This window comes from Entelurus aequoreus, linkage group LG01 (genome assembly GCF_033978785.1).
Source record: "Entelurus aequoreus isolate RoL-2023_Sb linkage group LG01, RoL_Eaeq_v1.1, whole genome shotgun sequence".
Lineage (NCBI taxonomy): Eukaryota > Metazoa > Chordata > Actinopteri > Syngnathiformes > Syngnathidae > Entelurus > Entelurus aequoreus.
This window is the reverse complement of record NC_084731.1, coordinates 46,429,951-46,450,156: the sequence shown is the minus strand read 5'-3', so window position 1 is coordinate 46,450,156 and position 20,206 is coordinate 46,429,951. Positions and strand designations below refer to the sequence as shown.

Here is a 20,206-nt window from a genome sequence, read left to right as displayed (position 1 = left end):
GTTGTTTTTTCAACCAATAAACGCTTTATTTGTTACTGTACTGTACTTTTTTTATTATCTTTACTTGAATTGTTTTATTTTCTTACACGTATCTTCTTGTATTGCTATTGCAGGAGTAGTAATACAAATACTGTGTATAACACAATTGTATTGCTGGTTAGATTGTTTTTACGACAAAATACACTTATTTTGGAAATAATCACCCGGAAGTAACTAAATGCTATGCTCGCATGCGTCCCACTCCATGCTAAGGTTGTTTACTAGCACACGTTATATCAATTAGACATAATTATAATTACATAAATGATCTTATATCTGATCTCAGTTGCATGCATTATCAAAATAATGTATCACAAGGTATAAATGCCGAATTAAATGGATTGTTTTTTTCAGTTTAAAAATAATACAAATACAACGAGAATTCATTGTGTTGATTCACGTTTTCAATTTTCCTCTCTGCTCTACTTTTTTATTATCTTTACTTGAATTGTTTTATTTTCTCATACTGTATTCTAACCCAATCTGATTCAACACACTCGTTCTCTTCTCTCCTTGTATTGCTATTGCAGGAGTAGTAATAAAAATACTGTGTACAACACAATTTTATTGCTGGTTAGATTGTTTTGACGACAAAATACACTTATTTTGGAAAGAATCACCCAGAAGTAACTAAATGCTATTTTTTTTTTTATTGATTGAGACTTTTATTAGTAGATTGCACAGTACAGTACATATTCCGTACAATTGACCACTAAATGGTAACACCCGAATACGTTTTTCAACTTGTTTAAATCGGGGTCCACGTTAATCAATTAATGGTAAATCACACTTGTTCTCTTCTCTTCTTGTATTACTATTGCAGGAGTAGTAATAAAAAAAATACTGTGTATAACACAATTGTATAACTGGTTAGATTGTTTTTACGACAAAATACACTTATTTTGGAAATAATCACCCGGAAGTAACTAAATGCTATGCTCGCATGCGTCCCACTCCATGCTAAGGTTGTGTACTAGCACACGTAAGTGGTTAAAACTGTAACAATGAATAAATGTGGAAGAACTTTTTTGACGGGCGACTGGAGGTCCAGTCTGAACGCCCTCTTATCGCTCTTGAGAACACGGGAAAATTGTCACCAGTGGTCGGCAGAGGCACCGTGCCTCAGCCGGGGCCAGGCTACTGCCGCGGCAACACAAGCTCCAGACGCCGAGAAAAGAAAGCCATCCCAGCTTCGAGCCATAGACTTGGCTCGAAAGCTCCAACAGGAGGAGCCCAAAGTCCAGGCGGCTGAAGCTCCGATGTCCAGCGTGCAGAAGAAGGTGGCGGAGTTCAAAAGGTTCAGTCTGCAGCTTCAGAAAGTTCATCCCAACGTGCTGGCCAAGCACCTCAGCAGAAATGTTCTGTACCAAAACCAGCATGTGGTTCTTATCAACAAACCCTACAATGTTCCTCTTAGAGGTAACCTAAATACGTCATTTTTGTATTCAAAGTGGAGCTAAGCTGCTCCTTCTGTTGTCAGATTCCAGCAAGGACACTTCCATCTCCTCTGTGCTTCCTGTCGTGGCCAAAATGATGGACGGAATGAAGGTCAGGTGTGAGTCTCAGCTGCTGCCATGTTTGGGACTGGAGAAGGAGATGACGGGAGTTCTCCTCCTGGCGAGGAGTGAAGAAGCAGTTGAGCACATTTATGAACTTCACAGGAGTAATCAAGTACAGAGAAAATACTGGTAAGTGGCACTCTAAGGCCATGTCCACACACACACGGAGAGTTTTAAAAACACATATTTGGGGTTAAAACCAAGTGTAGTTTCAAAACCTATGGAAGTAGAATTGTCTCACATCAACTTATATATATCAATATGATATTAATACATATGCATATATTAATAAATATACAAATACAAATAAATACATGATTTGTATAAATAAACACGTATTTGTAAATATATTTTTGAGATTTGAAGATATATACAAATACAATTTATAAATATAAAAATGTGATATACAAATGAATCAATTATTTGTATAAATAAATGTGTATTTGTAAATATATTTTTGAGATTTGAATATAAATATGCTTGATTTTGTATTTGTATTTGTATTGAATTTGCATATGTGGATTGCTTTTTGCTTTTGTGTCGATGAGACATTCCTAGGGCAGCACGGTGGAACAGGGGTTAGTACATGTGCCTCACAATACGAAGGTCCTGAGTAGGGCTGGGCGATATGGCTTTTTTTTTAATATCTCGATATTTTTAGGCCATATCGCGATACAAGATATATATCTCGATATTTTGCCTTGGCCTTGAATGAACCCTTGATACATATAATCACAGCAGTATGATGATTCTATGTGTCTACATTAAAACATTGTTGTTCATACTGCATTAATATATGCTCATTTTAAACTTTCATGCAGAGAGGGAAATCACAACTAAGTCAATTGACCAACACTGTATTTATTAAACAGTTATTAAGCAGTGGCACAAACATTCATGTCATTTCCAAAACAGAAAGTGCAAAATTGTCAGTCATTTTAAAACAAGCTATTAGTGCACTTTTGTGCATGATGTCTCTAAGATGACAAATCAAAACAACACTAAATTAAAGTGCACTTTTTGTACAGAACGCCACTACAATAGTTTAAAACAAATAAAGTGCACTTTTGTGCATGATGTCACACAAGATATTTTAATAAGTGTCAAATAAAAATTAGCTGCTTAATAGGAAATCAAATTGTGAACGTCCTTCACTATATGGTAGGTTCCTGTGGACGTTATGTCTTTTGTTGTTGACTATTTTTTTCGTACGGTGTTGATCTGGAAATGTTTGCCTCGGCATTTTGATGGTGTGGGCACCGAACGGAGATGTTGACGTGCGCAGTAAGCACTCTACATTCTCTAGCAGGTGACTTTTCAAATGATGCTACATATTAGCAGTAATGCTACTTTTTGTAGCAATGCTTTTTCCCCACACTTGACAAATTACGGTTGTCTGTTTGACATATTCCCACTTGAAGCCAAACCACCGCCAGACGATGGACCCCGTGTTGTTTTTCTTGGGAATTAATTCTTCCTTCATTTGTTACCAGATTCGCACCTTCTTTCTCTTGTATTACCACTCGCACCACAGCTAACTTTAGCCATGCTGCTACCTCTCTGTTCCGCGAGGGCGTATACGTATGTGACGTATGTCGTGACAGTATGTGATGTGTGTAAGAAGGTTCGCTTGCTGTCTGTGAGAAGGACAGACAAGAAAGAGTGGGAAGAGCCTGTAGTGTAATGTCCGCAGCTAAAAGCAACTGCGTGAGAACGTATACTCGAATATCACAATATAGTCATTTTCTATATCGCACAGAGACAAACCCGTGATATATCGCGTATATTGATATATCGCCCAGCCTAGTCCTGAGTAGTCCTGGGTTCAATCCCGGGCTCGGGATTTTTCTGTGTGGAGTTTGCATGTTCTTCCCGTGACTGCGTGGGTTCCCTCCGTGTACTGCGGCTTCCTCCCACCTCCAAAGACATGCACCTGGGAATAGGTTGATTGCAACACTAAATTGGCCCTATTGTGTGAATGTGAGTGTGAATGTTGTCTGTCTATCTGTGTTGGCCTTGCGATGAGGTGGCGACTTGTCCAGGGTGTACCCGCGACTCCGAAAGGGACAAGCGGTAGAAAATGGATGGATGGATGGAGACATTCTTATTGAAGCGATACTTTTGTTGCCGTTTCTCGACATGATACTTCCGATTTTCCTCAGAATTTATGTTTTCCATTTCGGTCTCTATCCGCTGCTCACTCAGGCACCCCAAGAGGGACAAGCAGTAGTAAATGGATAGATGGACTTGCATAAAACTTTTGTCCTGTTTTTTATCATAATTAACTGTCCATACATCCATTTTCTACCGCTTTCCATTTTCAAAACTAATACAATAAATATATTTTTTAAACCTTTAGAGCTCCCCTCAAGTTTTGGTCTCGGGTACCTGGAAGGGCCTCAGTCATAAAATTGTTAAGAAATATGTGTTATTGATTTTTTTTTTTTTCAATTTTTAATCTCTAGATCTCTCTAGATATACATTTTTTAAATGTTGTATGCCTTTTTGTTAAAGAAAACCCTGGTTTTATGATAAAAACACATTTAAAAAAAAAGGTAAAAGAATTGAAACATTAAATACATAGGTCGATAATTCATAAGATTATTGATTTTGATTCATTATTAATTTTTGAACAATGGCAGTTTTTTGCTTTTTGGAAACAAATCCCACTAAAATCCTCAGGGATTAAGTTCAGTTCAGTTCAGTTTCAGTTTATTTGGAACATGCATACGATACATTGTAATGCATCACATATTTCCAGTTGTTTCATTACAGCACGTCCGAAAAGGAGTAGGAAGAAGCAGAGTTTATTTAATCCTACCCATTTTCGTACCATAGCAAATGTATCCCATTTTCTTGTTCTCTGTAACAGAACAGTGAATAAATAATAAATAACTAACATAAACAAATATTAAATACATGAATAATCTTTATCTAAAAAAAAAAAGGGGGGTTCAAGGTGCTAGTGAAGTGAATTATATTTTAATAGCGCTTTTCTCTATTGACTCAAAGCGCTTTTACATAGTGAAACCCAATATCTAAGTTACATTTAAACCAGGGTGGGTGGCACTAGGAGCAGGTGGGTAAAGTGTCTTGCCCAAGGACACAACGGTAGTCACTAGGATGGTGGAAGCGGGGATCGAACCTGGAACCCTCCAGTTGCTGGGCTGGCCACCCTACCAACCGAGCTATACTGCCTCATCAGTCAAAGTCATAAAAGTGTTAAATATAATTCATACATTTTTTATTTTTTTTTAACTTTTAACACTTAAATCTTTAGATCAACTTTAGATCTATCCGTTGATTATAAGTTTATATTATTTTGTCTGTTTTATGAAGTGTGTCATGGGACAATTTGTTTCAATGGCAAACACACAAAATATGCAATATTTTCCCCACAAAATATTTCAAAGGGAATATTTGATGTGAAGTAATTGGAGTCTTCAATAGGTAAAAAATTCATATAATTGAATTTGATTCATTATTTTTTGAGCAAGTTGAAAAGAAAAAAGCCTGCATTACAGCTTTGTGTTATTAGAGTCATAATTGCAACTTTTTTTCTTGTTACATTTCCCCTGTGTGCTCTTTTATTCCACTTTTTTTCTTGTTGCAGTATTTTTAGAAGGTGCCGCATTATAAAATTAGATGCAGGCCGCAAATGGCTCCTGGCCGCACTTTGGACACGTCTGATCTAGCCATCCATCCATTTTCTACCGCTTGTCTTCTCGGGGTCGCCGGGGTGGGGGCTGGAGCCTATCCCAGCTGCACTTGGGCCATAATGACTACTAGCTAAATATACACTTCCACTAGTGTGTTAGGCAGCAGTTCTGCCGCCATCTACTGTGCAGATTTGTAATGACAAGATGTGTTTGAGGTCAGATAATACCCAGCGTTCCTCCCCAGGATCGTCACCGTGGGCGTGCCAGTGCCATCTGAGGGCATCATCGACATTCCCATCATAGAGAGAGAAGTCGCAGGTCCACCGTCTCACTTCAAGGTAGGCCTACCATCGACACGGTTGTTATTTCCTCGCCTTTCTTTCTACCTGTTCCAGATGGGTCTGAGCCCCGTCTACAGAATGAACGAGAAAGGCACCGGACTCACTAAAATGCGAGCCCATCGTCAAGCCCTTCCTGCCGCCACCAAGTATAAAGTTCTGGACAGCGGTAGCGGGTGCAGCCTGGTGGAGCTGCAAGCTTTTACTGGTACGACGACCTTTGACCTAACTGGGATGTTTCAGATGAAACGTACCAATGATGTCTGGTTTCCGGACAGGCGTGAAGCACCAGTTGAGGGTCCATATGGCGTCTGCGCTGGCGTGCCCCATTTTGGGCGACCACAAATATTCGCACCAGAGCAAACTGGCACCACAGGTAGTTTGATTGAAATGACTCAATTACACTAAAATAAAACATGCTTTTTAACTTTGATGTTTGTATGGTAAAAGAAAACACAGCAGGCATTAAGACATGTGTATCCCCTGAAAGCTTGTTACATTTATAGAAATGTTAGTAGGCCAGGGCGAGTTGGCTGCCATTTACTGGCTGGCGAGGAAGCACTTGTATGAATTAATTCACTTGTCTTTATTACCATATTATCCGGACTATAAGGCACACTTAAAATCCTTTTTTCCCCAAAACTCGACAGTGCGCCTTATAACCCGGTGCGCCTAATGTAAGGAATACGTTTGGTTGAGTTTACCCACATTAAAACTATTTTATTTGGTACATGGTGTAATGATAAGTGTGACCAGTAGATGGCTGTCAAACATAAGAGATAAGTGTAGGCTGCACCGTTTTGTGTGCTTCAACATAAGAGTATTATTATGGTGTGTACCATAATAAGGTAAGACATATTATCTGGCGTTTTGTTTCACAATATTATGCAAAAACAACTTTTTTTACCTTCTGGTACCTTCTGATCTGTATTTGGGATCTACATGAATCCGGATTAAAAGGCGCACTGCCGATGAATGGTCTATTTTGGATCTTTTTTCATATATTAAAAGCGCACCGGATTAGAGGGCGCATTAAAGGAGTCATATTATTATTTTTTCTGAATGTAAAACACTTCCTTGTGGTCTACATAACATGTAATGGTGGTTTTTGGTCAAAATGTTGCATAGATTATGTTTTACAGATCATCTTCAAGTCGCTTTCTGACCGTTGCTTCAGGATGCGCCGTTTTGTGGGCGGTCTTATTTACGTGGCTCACCTTCGACAGCGTCTTCTCCCCGTCATCTTTGTTGTAGCGTGCAAGGACGGGAGTGGAAGAAGTGTCAAAAATGGAACTAACTGTTTTAATGACATTCAGACTTTACTTAAATCAATAACGGAGCAGCATCTCCTCATCCGGAAACAACAACACCGGAAATGTGTCCCGTGAAAAACCGTCCGACCGGAATAAAGTTCCTTGGGTGAATAATGTAAATTCACTACACCGGTATGTTTTAGCGCTTTCATGGCGAGTTTACTGACAGATATAAGTAAGAATTTGACACTACTTTATATTAGATATGGCAACAGCAAAGGATGAATGTCCCATAACAAGAAGATAGAGAAAAAGAAGAAGCTTATCGACTATGGTGTCGGCACGAACTACAAAGGCAGAAACGCACAATTTTTCAGGATTTATGCAGATCCCAAATACAGATCAGCAGGTACCAGAAGGTAAAAAAAGTTGCTTTTGCATAATATTGCAAAACAAAACGCCAGATAATATGTCTTACCTTATACGCACACCATAATTATATTCGTATGTTTAATGCGCCGACAATCCATCAAGCGGTGCGGCTTCATAACTTACCAAAGTCGTACTAAAACATTTTGAAAGATTTTTGAGCGCCGTGTTTAATGTTTTATATTTTCAATGGAACATATAAAATGTTGGTGTTGTTTACTTGAGTCATATTGTCATCATAGTGCAGCCTAGACGTATCTCTTATGTGTAACTGCCATCTACTGGTCACACTTATCATTTCACCATGTACCAAATAAAATAGCTTCGAGGTGGGTAAGGTCAACCAAACTTATTCCTTACATGAGGCGCACCGGGTTATAAGGCGCTTTGTCGAGTTTGGAGAAGAAAAAAAAGATTTTAAGTGCGCCTCATAGTCCGGAAAATACGGTATATGACGTCAACAGAGTACATTTTTACACCGGTGTGTTAAGGTTTATTGTCAGCTTACATTTATTTTGTGTTGGAGATGGCGTGAGGGTGCCCAGCCTCAATTCATAAGCAAGTTTCCCTGAAAAAATAAGCCCAGTATTACTATTAATTACTTACTGCGCTACTTCTCGGAAAATAATATTTTTGTGCTTACGAAGACTAAAAGTAAACGGATATTATGCTTTTCTCCAAAATACTGTACGTTGTTTGTCGCCCACAGCTAGCTGCAACGTCACACTTTCAAGCCCTATTGTCCAATAGAACCATACATCACTTTTTTTTTGCAGAATCCCGCAGGCCTTAATACATTATAGCATTATTATAGATTATTAACATAATATATGTATATCTCTCCTGCAGAAACTGCCAGAAGGCGTGCTGGGGAAGCTGGGCCTTGAGCAGAGTAAAGTCCGCCATGTTCCTCTTCACTTACATGCCAGACAGATGACACTGCCGGGAAGCATCCAAGTGTCATGTCCGCTACCTAAATTCTTTATCCAAACACTCAGTCAGCTACATTTAACTTTTCCCAAGCAAAAAGACGACAAATAACCATGTGCTATTTTTGAATGTGATAGAAATCCTAAACATCATTTTGTAAATAATTTCAATAAATACATCTCAATGAAAGTGTGCTTGTTTTACAAAAGGACATTTCTTAAGTTTGGCCTCAGAATTTGAAGGACACTACTAGTACTTCCAATATTACCACATTGGTACTATACTAGTACTGGCATACAGTACTACACTTCAACTGCTATAGATACACTACTAGTACCACTAAAATAACACTACTACTGACATACACTACTAGAACCGCAGTTCCAGCGCTGACATATACTAGAGATACACAACTAGTACTACATTAGTAGCTCCGACATACACTACTATTACCACAGTACCACAGTAGTAGTACTGACACTAACATACACCAATAAAACTACTACACTAATATAACATTCGTAAGAGCACTGATATACACTAATAGTAAATTTTAGTACTACACTGTAATTACTGACTTACTACTAGTAGTAAAATATTGGTACTAGCACTGACATACACCACTAATAATACTTCACTATTACAACATTAGTACTAGCACTGACATACACCACTAATAATACTTTACTATTACAACATTAGTACTAGCACTGACATACACTACTAACTGGACATTATTAGTACTACACTATAATTACTGACATACTACTAGTAGTACACTATTGGTACCAGCACTGACATACACCACTTGAAGTACTACACTATTACAACATGAGTACTAACACTGACATACACTAGTCAATTATTAGTACTACACTGTAATTACTGATTTACTCCTAGTAGTACACTATTGGTACTAGCACTGACATACACCACTAATGGTACTATAACTACTGACATACATTACTAGTACTACATTAGTGCTAGCCCTTACATACACTACTAGTACTTTATTAGTACTAGCACTAACATACACTCATAGTACTACATTGGTACTAGCACTGATATTACTACACTATAACTACTGAAATACATTACTAGTACTACATTAGTACTAGCATTAACATTCAATACTAGTACATTAGTACTACACTATAGTTACTGACATACTACTAGTAGTACACAATTTTTACTAGCACTAACATACACCACTATTAGTACTGCACTATTACTGACATTACTAGTACTACATTAGTACTAGCACTAACATACACTAATAGTACTACATTATTGGTACTAGCATTGATATAAACCACTGATATGACTACACTAACTACTGAAATACATTACTAGTACTACATTAGTGCTAGCTTTGACATTCACTACTAGTACATTATTAGTACTACACTAGAATTACTGACATACTACTAGTAGTACACAATTTTTACAAGCAGTGACATACACCACAAATTGTACTACACTATAACTACTGACATACATTACTAGTACTACATTAGTACTAGCATTGTCATACACTAATAGTACTACACTATTGTTACTAGCACTGATATACACCACTGATATTACTACACTATATCTGACATACATTACTAATACTACATTAGTACTAGCATTGACATACACAACAAGTACTATCATAAGTTGACCTTCTGTAAATTGTCACTACTTTTTCCCACAACTTGTTCTCTAACAAGCTGAAGAACAAAATTAACGTGTGATCCACAAAGGATTGAAATGTAAACATCTTTGATGGAGCTACCATCAGGAGACGAAGACCAAAGCCAACAATGGATCAGCAGCACCTCCACATAATTAGGCCTCCAACAGGATGTTCTCAGAGATGTGTCCAGTGAGGTTCACAAGATCTGAATTGAGTGGTCATTGAAGAGAACAGGTTGTGTAAAAAGTAGTCAAACATTCATTAAGTACATTCATGTAACTTTTAGTATGACGGTCACCTTTATGAATGCTGAATAACAAAGACAAAGCTGTTGAAAAATGTCTTTATGGGTGTCAATCACATCTTTCCACCTGAGAAAAAAAGCTTTCTAGTCTCCTGGACGACTACAAGGGAACAACTGAAGAGATGTTTGAAAACAGGCACCAGGTCATCTTTATACATATCAACACAGAATAGAAAAGAAGGTGAGCAGTGGTCCCTGCAAGAAACATTTGGGATGAGAAGAACAAAAAGCAGGAGGTGAAAGAAGAGTAGATGTTGAAAAGACTTAATCAGAGTCCTCACATCACTGCTTCGTTAGCGTGTGATTGTTGAGTCGGCAAGTTTAGAGTCAGAAATCTTTGACGGGATCACAATCTTCCTTTGGCTCGCGGTGTCATGCTCTCTTTAGCTCTCAGAAGCGGCACCTATGATCTCCTGCACCTCTCGCACCACCAAGATGCGCGCCAACATCTGCTCCAGCTGCTGCGTGGACAGCGGTTGTGACGAGTACCACATGGGACTGTTGGGCGCCACCACCGACTCCGGGGTCATGTAGTACGTGTCGTTACGGCCTTTGACGCTTTGAGGGCTGCGGCGGGGAGAGCGAGAGGTGAAGGAGCTACGGCCAGGACCGAGGGAAAAGGAGAAGTGACTCACCATTTGAAGAGATAAAAGTCATAGAGTTTGATGGGACAACGAAGAGGATTTTCTGGATCTTCAACCTGCTCGTCATACATGTCGTCTAGGAGATTAAAAAAACAAAAACAAATTAAATAACAACACGTGCACTAATTCTACTCTGAGGTGAAGTCCAAACACCTTTATGTGAACTTTGCCCTTTAAGGAGGCGGATAGTGGTTGCTTTGTCCTTGGAGTTGGTGGGGTTCTTCCTGGTGTGTCGCAGCACCTTGGAGAAGGCCACCTTCAGGTGCTGCTCCACTGTCAGCAGACGGAAACACCTGCAGCGCAAACATTTGGAGCATTTTCACTAAAGACCACACCACTTCATTCACTAACTGTGTTACAAAAAAGATCAATTAGAATAATACATAATGTTGGATATAGAGAACATACAAACCCTTTATTTATGAAATCCTAATTATTGAAATTCAACGATTTGGTGCATTTGCAAACTCCTAAAATGATGTACAAAGCAAACTATAACCTGCTACCCAAGAATGTACAACAATTCTTCTCAACAAAAGAGGAGAAATATAACCTTAGAGGAAAATCTAATTTAAAACATTTGTATGCATATACAACACTTAAGACCTTTAGCACAGTGGTCCCCAACCACCGGACCGATTGGTACCGGGCCGCACAAGAAAGAAAATAAAAATATTTTTTTTAAAAAATTTTTAAATCAACATAAAAAACACAATATATGCATTATATATCAATATAGATCAATACAGTCTGCAGGGATACAGTCCGTAAGCACACATGATTGTATTTCTTTATGGAAAAAAAATCCCTCACCCCCCGGTCCGTGGGATTAATTTTCAAGCGTTGACCGGTCCGCAGCTACAAAAAGGTTGGGGACCACTGCTTTAGCATATCTGTATGTGGAATTACATTATGGAACGGATTAATCAAAGAAATCAAACAAAGCACCAATATGAATTACTTTAAGAGACTGTTTAAAATACAAGTGTTCACAAAGCACACAGAACAAGAATTATGATGAATATCTTGAACCCTTTTTTTTCTAGTTTTTATTGAGACTATATGTATTTAATATTTGTTTGCTTACCATGGTATATTATTTATTTATTATTTATGTGTTCACTGTTCTGTTACAGAGAACAAGGAAATTGGATAAAATTGCTATTGTATGAAAAGGGGTAGGATTAAATAAGCTCAGCTTCTTCCTACTCCTTTTCGGACATTCTGTAATGAAACAACTGGAATTGTGTGATGCATTACATTGTATCGTATGCATGTTCCAAATAAACTGAAACTGAACTGAACTTTTATCTGTTTACTTAGCTGCAGAAAGTAGCAGGCGTCAATTAGGGTTCCGGTGTTTAGTAAACGAAAAGTGAACTTTTCCCCTTAATTTTACTCACTTTAATCATCCACAATCCTGATGTGAAACAAACCTGTTCTGTGACTTTTAAGTACCGTTAATTTCCGGAGTTCTGTGGCTACTTTATGTTTTTTTCCAGGTTCCAAAGCTTCACATCAGAGCATTGAAATCAAACGGGTCACGTTGGACTGATGAAATTGTTTACATTAAATTAAACACCCTCACACAATCCAGCGGTGTGGCTGGAGCCTATCCAAGCTGCAATCGGGCAGAAGGTGGGGTACACCCTGGGTAAGTCGGCACATCATCGCAGGGCCAACACAGATAGACAACATTTACACACTAGGGCCAATTTAGTGTTGCCAATCCACCTATCCCCAGGTGCAGGTCGATAGTAATTCAAAATGGCGCATGCTCTGCTGCGACAGCACTGACCGTACCCTGTGTCTAGTGTCTTATGTATGTTTTATGTCCGTGCTTTACGTGTAACTGTCACATAGTATGTAGGCAAAAGTCAGACGGATCAGCTATGACAAGTTACAAGGTGATCGCCGCCTTTTTCACAATCTTATCGCTGATTTGCGATAGCCTAGCACTACAGCCCGACACCAACGACCGGCTACTCACCTACAGCCGAGATGAACTCCTGCTACATCGAGCCTCGCTGTGGAGTAACACCAAGCCTGCCGTGGTCCTACCTTCGGAGCTTCGGCCGAGGAAAAGGGGAAGGCGTGGAGGCATCCGGAGCAGAGTAAGAAGACGTCCCTTTAAACCTCCTCTGCCCACCATTATCATGTCCAACGTACGATCACTCCGTAACAAGATGGATCTACTACATGCAAGGTGCCGTTTTGAAAGGGCCTTCAGAGACATCTGTATCATCGCTCTCAGTGAGACCTGGCTGGAAGAGTCGGTTCCCGACTCTGAGGTGAGCCTGGACAATTTCACCATCGTCACGTCCGACAGGACAAAGCACTCGGGGAAGACGCGAGGCGGTGGGGCCTGCCTTTACATCAACGACAGGTGGTGTAACAACATCAAAGTGCACCGTAAAGTGTACACACCCAACCTGGAGTTGTTGACCCTGTCCTTCCGTCCCTTCTATCTCCCCCGGGAATTCCCCACTGTTGTGGTCAGCTGTATTTATGTAGCCCCCAGTGCTAACAACAACACAGCAACGGAGCTGATAGCCGAGGATGCTAATGCCATGTTAGCTAAGTATCCCGGTGCTCCGCTGCTTTATTTGGGGGACTTTAACGGATGCAGACTGGACAATGTTTTACCATCTTTCGAACAGTTTGTGGACATTCCAACAAGAAGGGGAAACATATTGGACTTATGCTACGGGAACATCACCGATGCCTTCCGTGCGCGCTCGGAGCTGCTGACCACTACGTCATCTGTTTACTTCCGTCATACAAACAGGAACTAAAGCGCCACAAACCACACTGCAGCAGTGCCCCCCAGTGGACGGAGTACGCCACCACTCAACTCCAAGGCTCCCTAGCTTGTATTGACTTGGCCATTTTTCATGGTAGTCTGAATGACAGAGTCTCTGTCATTACAGACTACATCAAATTCTGCATCAGCTCCACAATACCAACCAAAACAATACATATTTATCCCAACTCCAAACCATGGATTACCCCACAATTAAAAAACAGCCTGAGGGAAAAACATAAATCCTTCAGGCAACAGGACTGGGCCAGCCTCAACGCAAAAAATAGGAATTTAAAAAACGAGGTATTTAAAGCAAAACTGAAGTACAAAAACAAACTGGAAACTGAATTCAGCAACATGAACACCAAGCAGGCCTTTCAGAAGGTGAAAACCCTGACAGGATGCCAACCAAAAACATCATGCACTGTCAGTGACCCAGAAACCCTCTCTAAAGACCTGAACACATTTTTTACCCGTTTTGATAATTTGGACTTCTCACCAGAGTGTCAGGACCTGCTGAGAGCCCTCCCACCACCAGACCCCGAGGAACCGGCCCCCTTCACAGAGAAGGAAGTACGGCGCCAGCTGAGCCGCTGCAAGCCAGGCAAGGCACCAGGGCCCGATGGCATTCCAGCCAGGGTGATCACGGACTGTGCCATAGAGCTCTCCCCTATCCTACACTCACTCTTATGTCAATGCTACTGGACTGCAACAATACCTACATTGTGGAAAACTGCAACCATCATCCCAGTACAGAAAAAATCCAGACCCACAGAACTCAACCATTACCGCCCCATAGCCCTCACATCCATAATTATGAAGTGCCTGGAGAAACTGCTGCTTTTCATCATCCTTCCAGTTGTCACCCCACACCTGGACCCCCTCCAATTTGCCTACAGGGCCAGGAGGGGCACAGAGGATGCTGTGGCCTGCCTGCTGTATCTCCTCCTCCAGCATCTGGATCCTCTTCGTGGACTTCAGCTCCGCCTTCAACTCCCTACAGAAGCATCTACTGATCCGGAAACTACACCAGCTCAACATCCCCCCTTAGCTGATCCACCTCACCCACAACTTCCTCACCGAACGACTGCAAGCAGTAAGGGTGGGCTCAAACACATCCCCGATGCTTACCATCAACACCGGGGTACCACAGGGATGTGTGTTGAGCCCTTTCCTGTACACACTCTACACCAATGACTGCCGTAACATCTCACCTACCACAACATACTAAAAATACTCAGATGACACAGCTATTCTCGCACTCCTCTCCAACAGTCAATCCATCCTGGACTATCATAACACAGTCAAACATTTCATAGAGTCATGCACAGCCAGTTATCTGGAAATCAATGTCAATAAAACAGAAGAAATATGGTTCAACCGCCCCTCACCTCAGAACCCCATCATACTAAACACACAAACAGTTAAAACAGTTGACACTTTTAAATACCTGGGCGTAACCTTGGACAATAAACTCACCTTTGATCAGCATACCACGGACATTCAAAAAAGAAGTCAACAAAGACTGTCAGCCATCCGAAAACTTAAAGGACTATACGTTGCACCTCATCTCCTGTTATTACTTTACCAAAGCATTGTTCAACCCATCTGTTATGATCCGCTGCCCGGATCATAGTTTGTTTACGTTTTCAAGTCACGTGTGTTTTCAGCACCTTGAGTTTGTTTGTTTCAGTTGCCATGACGGCAGATTGCACACACCTGCCTCTGGTTAGTGTTCGGGACGCGCACCTGTTGCCCGGGCAAACGTAAACAAACTATGATCCGGGCAGCGGATCATAACACCATCCTTATGTACTGTTCCACATGTTTTTTCACCATGCTTTCTGTAACCAACCGGACCAAACTCACACGCATTACAAATATAGCAGCTAAAATCATCGGCCTACCCACACCCAACATTTCAGATTCAAACCACAGGTCCATCACTCGACTGGCAAAAACGATAGTCCAGGATATCAGTCACCCACTACACCAATACATAATCCCACTACCATCAGGGCGCAGGTACAGAACCATCAAATTCCGGAGGGCCCGCCTCAGGAAAAGCCTGATCCCTGCAGCTATAGTCGCCCCTAACAGCAGGCCCGGCCGACCTGTCTGACAAGCCTATAAATGTGTTGGTCATGTATGATGTATTTTTGTTATTTTTGTTTTGTGATGTGTAATGTCTATTGTTTAAATGTAAATGTACGGCAGTGAAAATGAAGTTCCCCAACGGGGACCAATAAATCTAAATGTAATCTAAATCTGTCTTTGGAGGTGGGAGGAAGCCGAGTTACCTGGAGGGAACCCACGCAGTCACAGGAAGAACATGCAAAAATACTGTAAATATTACATGTTATCATGAGTGTTACTACATTACAAACTTACAGCTTGTATATGAAATGTTGTTTGATTTTTACAGTGCTTTATCGGCAGAATAAATCAATCCCCATTACCTGCATTGTTAGCCACCTTGTGCTCGCAATTTATTTTTTTAGAAGGCACAGAAAAGAGAAAGAACGACATTAAAATCTCATAAATATTTCAAATGATGGGCTTAATTCCAAAAAAGTGCAGTTTTCCTTTTAGAGAGAGGATATCATTTAAGAGTAAAAAAAAAATAACTCAACCAATATACCGTTACTGTATTGTGGTGAAATGTGTTTATTTACTCAACTAAAGAGCGTACCAGGTATCTATTTGATGGGGTTTGATGTTTATAAAGGGAGAGGCTGTCATTTATACAAGTGTATTATTTATGACCGTAGAAAAATAATATATTTACAATGAAATCTTTTTTAAATTAGTGTTGAAGGTATTTGTTTTACTTGTGTACTAGACATCTACTCTCTCGTCTCTCTCTCTCTGTGTATGGTGTCTCTCTCTCAGGTCTCTTACTTCCTCTCTTGTGTCTCTGTCTCTGTAAGGTCTCTCGCTCACTCTCCCTCCCTCTCTCGTTTTCTATCTCAGGTCTCGCTTTCTTTCTCATATTTCTCTCTCTGTCAGGTCTGTAACTCTCTCTGTCAGGTCTCTTTCTCTTGGTCTCAAGCTTTTCGTTTACCTTGTTGCCAACTTTTGTTCTCTCCCCTGGTGCTCTACTCAATGTAAGCAAATCAGAAAACTTGTTGTTGTTTTTTTGCAATATTTTCTAATTATTTTCAAATCAAAATGTCTTTTGCAGCACTTTTTTTTTTAAACTTCCACCTTGAACTTCAGCTTTACAGATGCCACGTCTACTATGTGTGTTGTGGTAAAGATGAGGGTCATACTAGTGAAGGCAACGACAGACTCTCACAGAAAAAAGGAGATGTGGCGTTCATTTATTCAAGCATTAATGCCCCTGCTTGGCATGTATTATTTGAAGAAATGCAGCAGGTTAATTGTCATGGAGGAAACTTACTTTGTGTTGAAGTACATTAGCGTTGTTAACAAGGTCCCAGGTGAATGTGCACCAAGTTGTTTGCACTCCCACAGCATCTCCTCAGTCACATGACTGGGTATGATGTAACCTTGATGACACAGAAGACGTCACTTCCTGGTATCCCAACTAGAAAGTGGACAAGTAGACGTTCTTACCTAGATGATGCACACTGGGCTTCCATCCGGTCAGGATTTTATGTAAGCTCTCACAGAACCGAGTGTAGTAAGCGTCGCAGAAAATATCATCCACGCGTCCATTTTCAAAGAGATACTAGAAGAAAAAAAAAAACAGATAAGCAACTCTAGCAGCAACACACAATCACACTTGATCACAAGGATGACAAACCTTTTGAATACAAAGGAAGACGTAATAGAGAACATCTGGAGCAAATTCCTCCTCCTCTGTTCCTCGAGCCTCTTGCGTCATCAGAGAAAGACCCAAGTTCAGCTCGGCTACCGCACTGGAGATCAAGTCTTCTTGAAAACGCAGCGGTTGGCGACCTGCACACACATATGCATGCGCACACGCACAGATCAGCTTTACGAGTCTATCCCAGTATTTCCCTTTCATTCACAGCTTTGGGTTAGCAGATATACGACGATACAACAAAAATCACATCAGTGACATCATCGTTTTTCCGGACAGAAACGAACACGTGTGCGTGTCAGCGCGACCGGTGACTGCTGTGCAACAGGAAGAGAAAAATGGCTGCATCCACTGAAAACCACAAATGAAAAGTAAACACATAAAAGATATGAATAACTTGCTCAATTTGTAAAGCGGATCTTGCTTTTCATTAGTATGTCTGTATTTAAAGCGAAGGCACATGGGACATCTGGCGGATGCTGTCTCCGACGCTCCTCGGTAAGATACTGAGCTTGCTGTAACTAGCTATGACAGGGTCTCTGCAGGTTTCAACAAGTCAAATTTAAAACGTATTTTTAAGACCATATTTAAAATAATTTAAGAACATTTCATATCCATTCAGACAAAAAAGTACAAAGACATAAATGATGTATTGTATGAATTGTAAGTATATGAATTCATTCACTGCTCTTTCACATTGGAAAATAAAATGATTTAACTAACTAAATACACTAAAAGCTTCTTTATTGTAAACTAATTGAAAAAAATATTAGAAAACATAACAGCCATTTTTCAGATTTGTCATAGAACTGTTTTCTTGCAACAGGTGCAGTGTGCTTCATATCAAGTGTTTTCATGTAACGACAACCAGAACATCAGCAATAGTAGAGGAAAGCATAACAATATATTGTCAGGAAAAGTTACTGTTAGCATCTCTGCTAAACCTTAACGGTTACTTTTGCAGTGTTTTTGCAGTTGTCAGAATTGAGCAAACAAATAAAAACATCTACAGTACTACTACTGTGTCCGAACAAACTTTTGCAGTGTTTTTGCAGTTGTCAGAATTGAGCAAACAAATAAAAACATCTACAGTACTACTACTGTGTCCGAACAAAGTTGTGAAAAACAGAATGCAGACAGAGCGATTGTCTAAAAAGAAAGAAGGCGATCTTGGCTTGCAAGCTTCGAACAGAATTTGGATGTGAATAATGTGGATAACATTCAAATTTGCTCAGCTCATTTTGAATCTGATATGAATGAACACATTTTTACCTGTTTTTGAAAACATATCTTGCTAATGAACCAGGACTAGTTTTTATTTAAGCATAACAAGATGACATTCGCAATTCTCTCTTGCTTTCCTCACCCTACCATAAACTGAGTGTAAATACTTAACAGTCTTCATAGCTTTTAAAGTCAGTTGCTGTATAAACTCGGAGAAAAGTTTAGGCATGAGAAGCTGACCTGAAAAAATTGAAATAAATTGTAGAAACAATATATGATAATTATGTTTTTTTATAGTTTTACTGCTGTGAGTACACTACTACCACAGAGAACTTAGCGTGTGCTTACTGTTATGTAATAGTATGATTTCACTAGTAAACATCTCATATTGATCTTCGGCAATTAGCGCCCCTTTACCCACATAACACTCCTTAGGGAGGGTTAAGTTGATGTTTGTATAGTTGTGCAAATGTTTGTGGCGTTTCAATATCTTTTGACACAGACTTATCCCAGATTTTTGACTTCTACATTATCATCCAATTCACTTTCACCGCAATGTTTACAAACACTTTCCTCCTCTTTATACGTACCTATCCACCCACCGGCTTCAACCATTCATTAAATTGATCGTTTTTGGAGCCACAAATCGTTGAACTTGCACTTACCCATCTTATGCCAGTAATTTGGCTTTGCTGCGGGTTTTTGTTAAGTTTTCTCCGCTGCTATGCTAAGATGTATCAACATACCGCCGCATGCGCACACAGCACACTAGCTGACGGTGCAAAATAAATTCCGACCGGGACCACACAGGTAGCCTACTTTGGTTCCGTTTTGTAGTTAAGTTATAGCGTCCTCAAAAATGTTTACAATTAAAAGCAAGACTGAAGTTTCCGTCCATCCATCCATTTTCTACCGCTTGTCCCTGTCGGGGTCACAGGGGGTTGGAGCCTATCCCAGCTGCATTCGGGCAGAAGGCAGGGTACACCCTGGACAAGTCGCAGATACCCTGTATGATAAACAGTATTAATGGTAACCACAGTAAAACACCCGACGGTTAATTTTACCGTATTAAATTAAAATTATCGAAAAAACAATTACACTTTGATAAACTCGCGGAATGACTGGCGCTACCTCGCAGGTTTAAATGCTAACATGATAAAAGAGACACTTTCCTCTCTCTCTTGGCATCCTCCCTCTCTGTTTCTGCCCGCTTGCCTCTATGTCTTGTCTTGTCTAAACCTTTAAGAGCCTTTTTCTCTGTGCTATCCTCCGAAATCTAAACATCTAACATGGAATTGATAAGATGGACTTTTGAGTAAATGGACAGAATCTTCTCGATGAGGAAAAGAGGTTCGGGGGAGCCTCGCTGCTCTGACGGAACAATCACTGCAGTATATGTAAGAGATTTGTGGGAGAGATGGGAAAATCATGCGCCTTTTCAGTGCTTTCCCTCGAGGACGTGGAAGACATTATCTATTGGGACCTGTCATCTCAGGGCATCTGCTGATTAGGCTGGGCATTGCTTTGGTGTATTGTCAAATTCAGAAGACTAT

The 20,206-nt window shown here is 40.2% G+C and overlaps 2 protein-coding genes across 4 annotated transcripts in view; one reads left to right on the top strand and one right to left on the bottom strand.

The window, feature by feature from the left end:
* The first annotated feature begins 762 nt into the window (after nt 1–762).
* On the top strand, nt 763–8,385 carry LOC133653411 (pseudouridylate synthase RPUSD4, mitochondrial-like). The gene is made up of 6 exons (XM_062052642.1): nt 763–1,458; nt 1,520–1,727; nt 5,502–5,595; nt 5,653–5,803; nt 5,874–5,971; nt 8,127–8,385. Exons 1-6 carry the CDS (start codon nt 1,044–1,046, stop codon nt 8,316–8,318), a joined length of 1,158 nt encoding a protein of 385 aa, XP_061908626.1. The 5' UTR covers nt 763–1,043; the 3' UTR covers nt 8,319–8,385.
* A 1,832-nt stretch (nt 8,386–10,217) lies between these two features.
* Nucleotides 10,218–20,206, bottom strand: part of LOC133653395 (transcriptional regulator QRICH1-like) — a 30,794-nt gene continuing 20,805 nt past the window's right edge. For all 3 annotated transcript variants that reach the window (XM_062052613.1, XM_062052622.1, XM_062052630.1), the window contains exons 6-11: nt 17,409–17,563; nt 17,219–17,333; nt 17,043–17,151; nt 10,990–11,129; nt 10,828–10,912; nt 10,218–10,759 (exon numbers count right to left, since the gene is read on the bottom strand). In XM_062052613.1, coding sequence (XP_061908597.1) covers nt 10,576–10,759; nt 10,828–10,912; nt 10,990–11,129; nt 17,043–17,151; nt 17,219–17,333; nt 17,409–17,563 — 788 coding nt within the window. In that variant the 3' untranslated portion in view covers nt 10,218–10,575. The remainder of the gene's footprint in view (nt 10,760–10,827; nt 10,913–10,989; nt 11,130–17,042; nt 17,152–17,218; nt 17,334–17,408; nt 17,564–20,206) is intronic.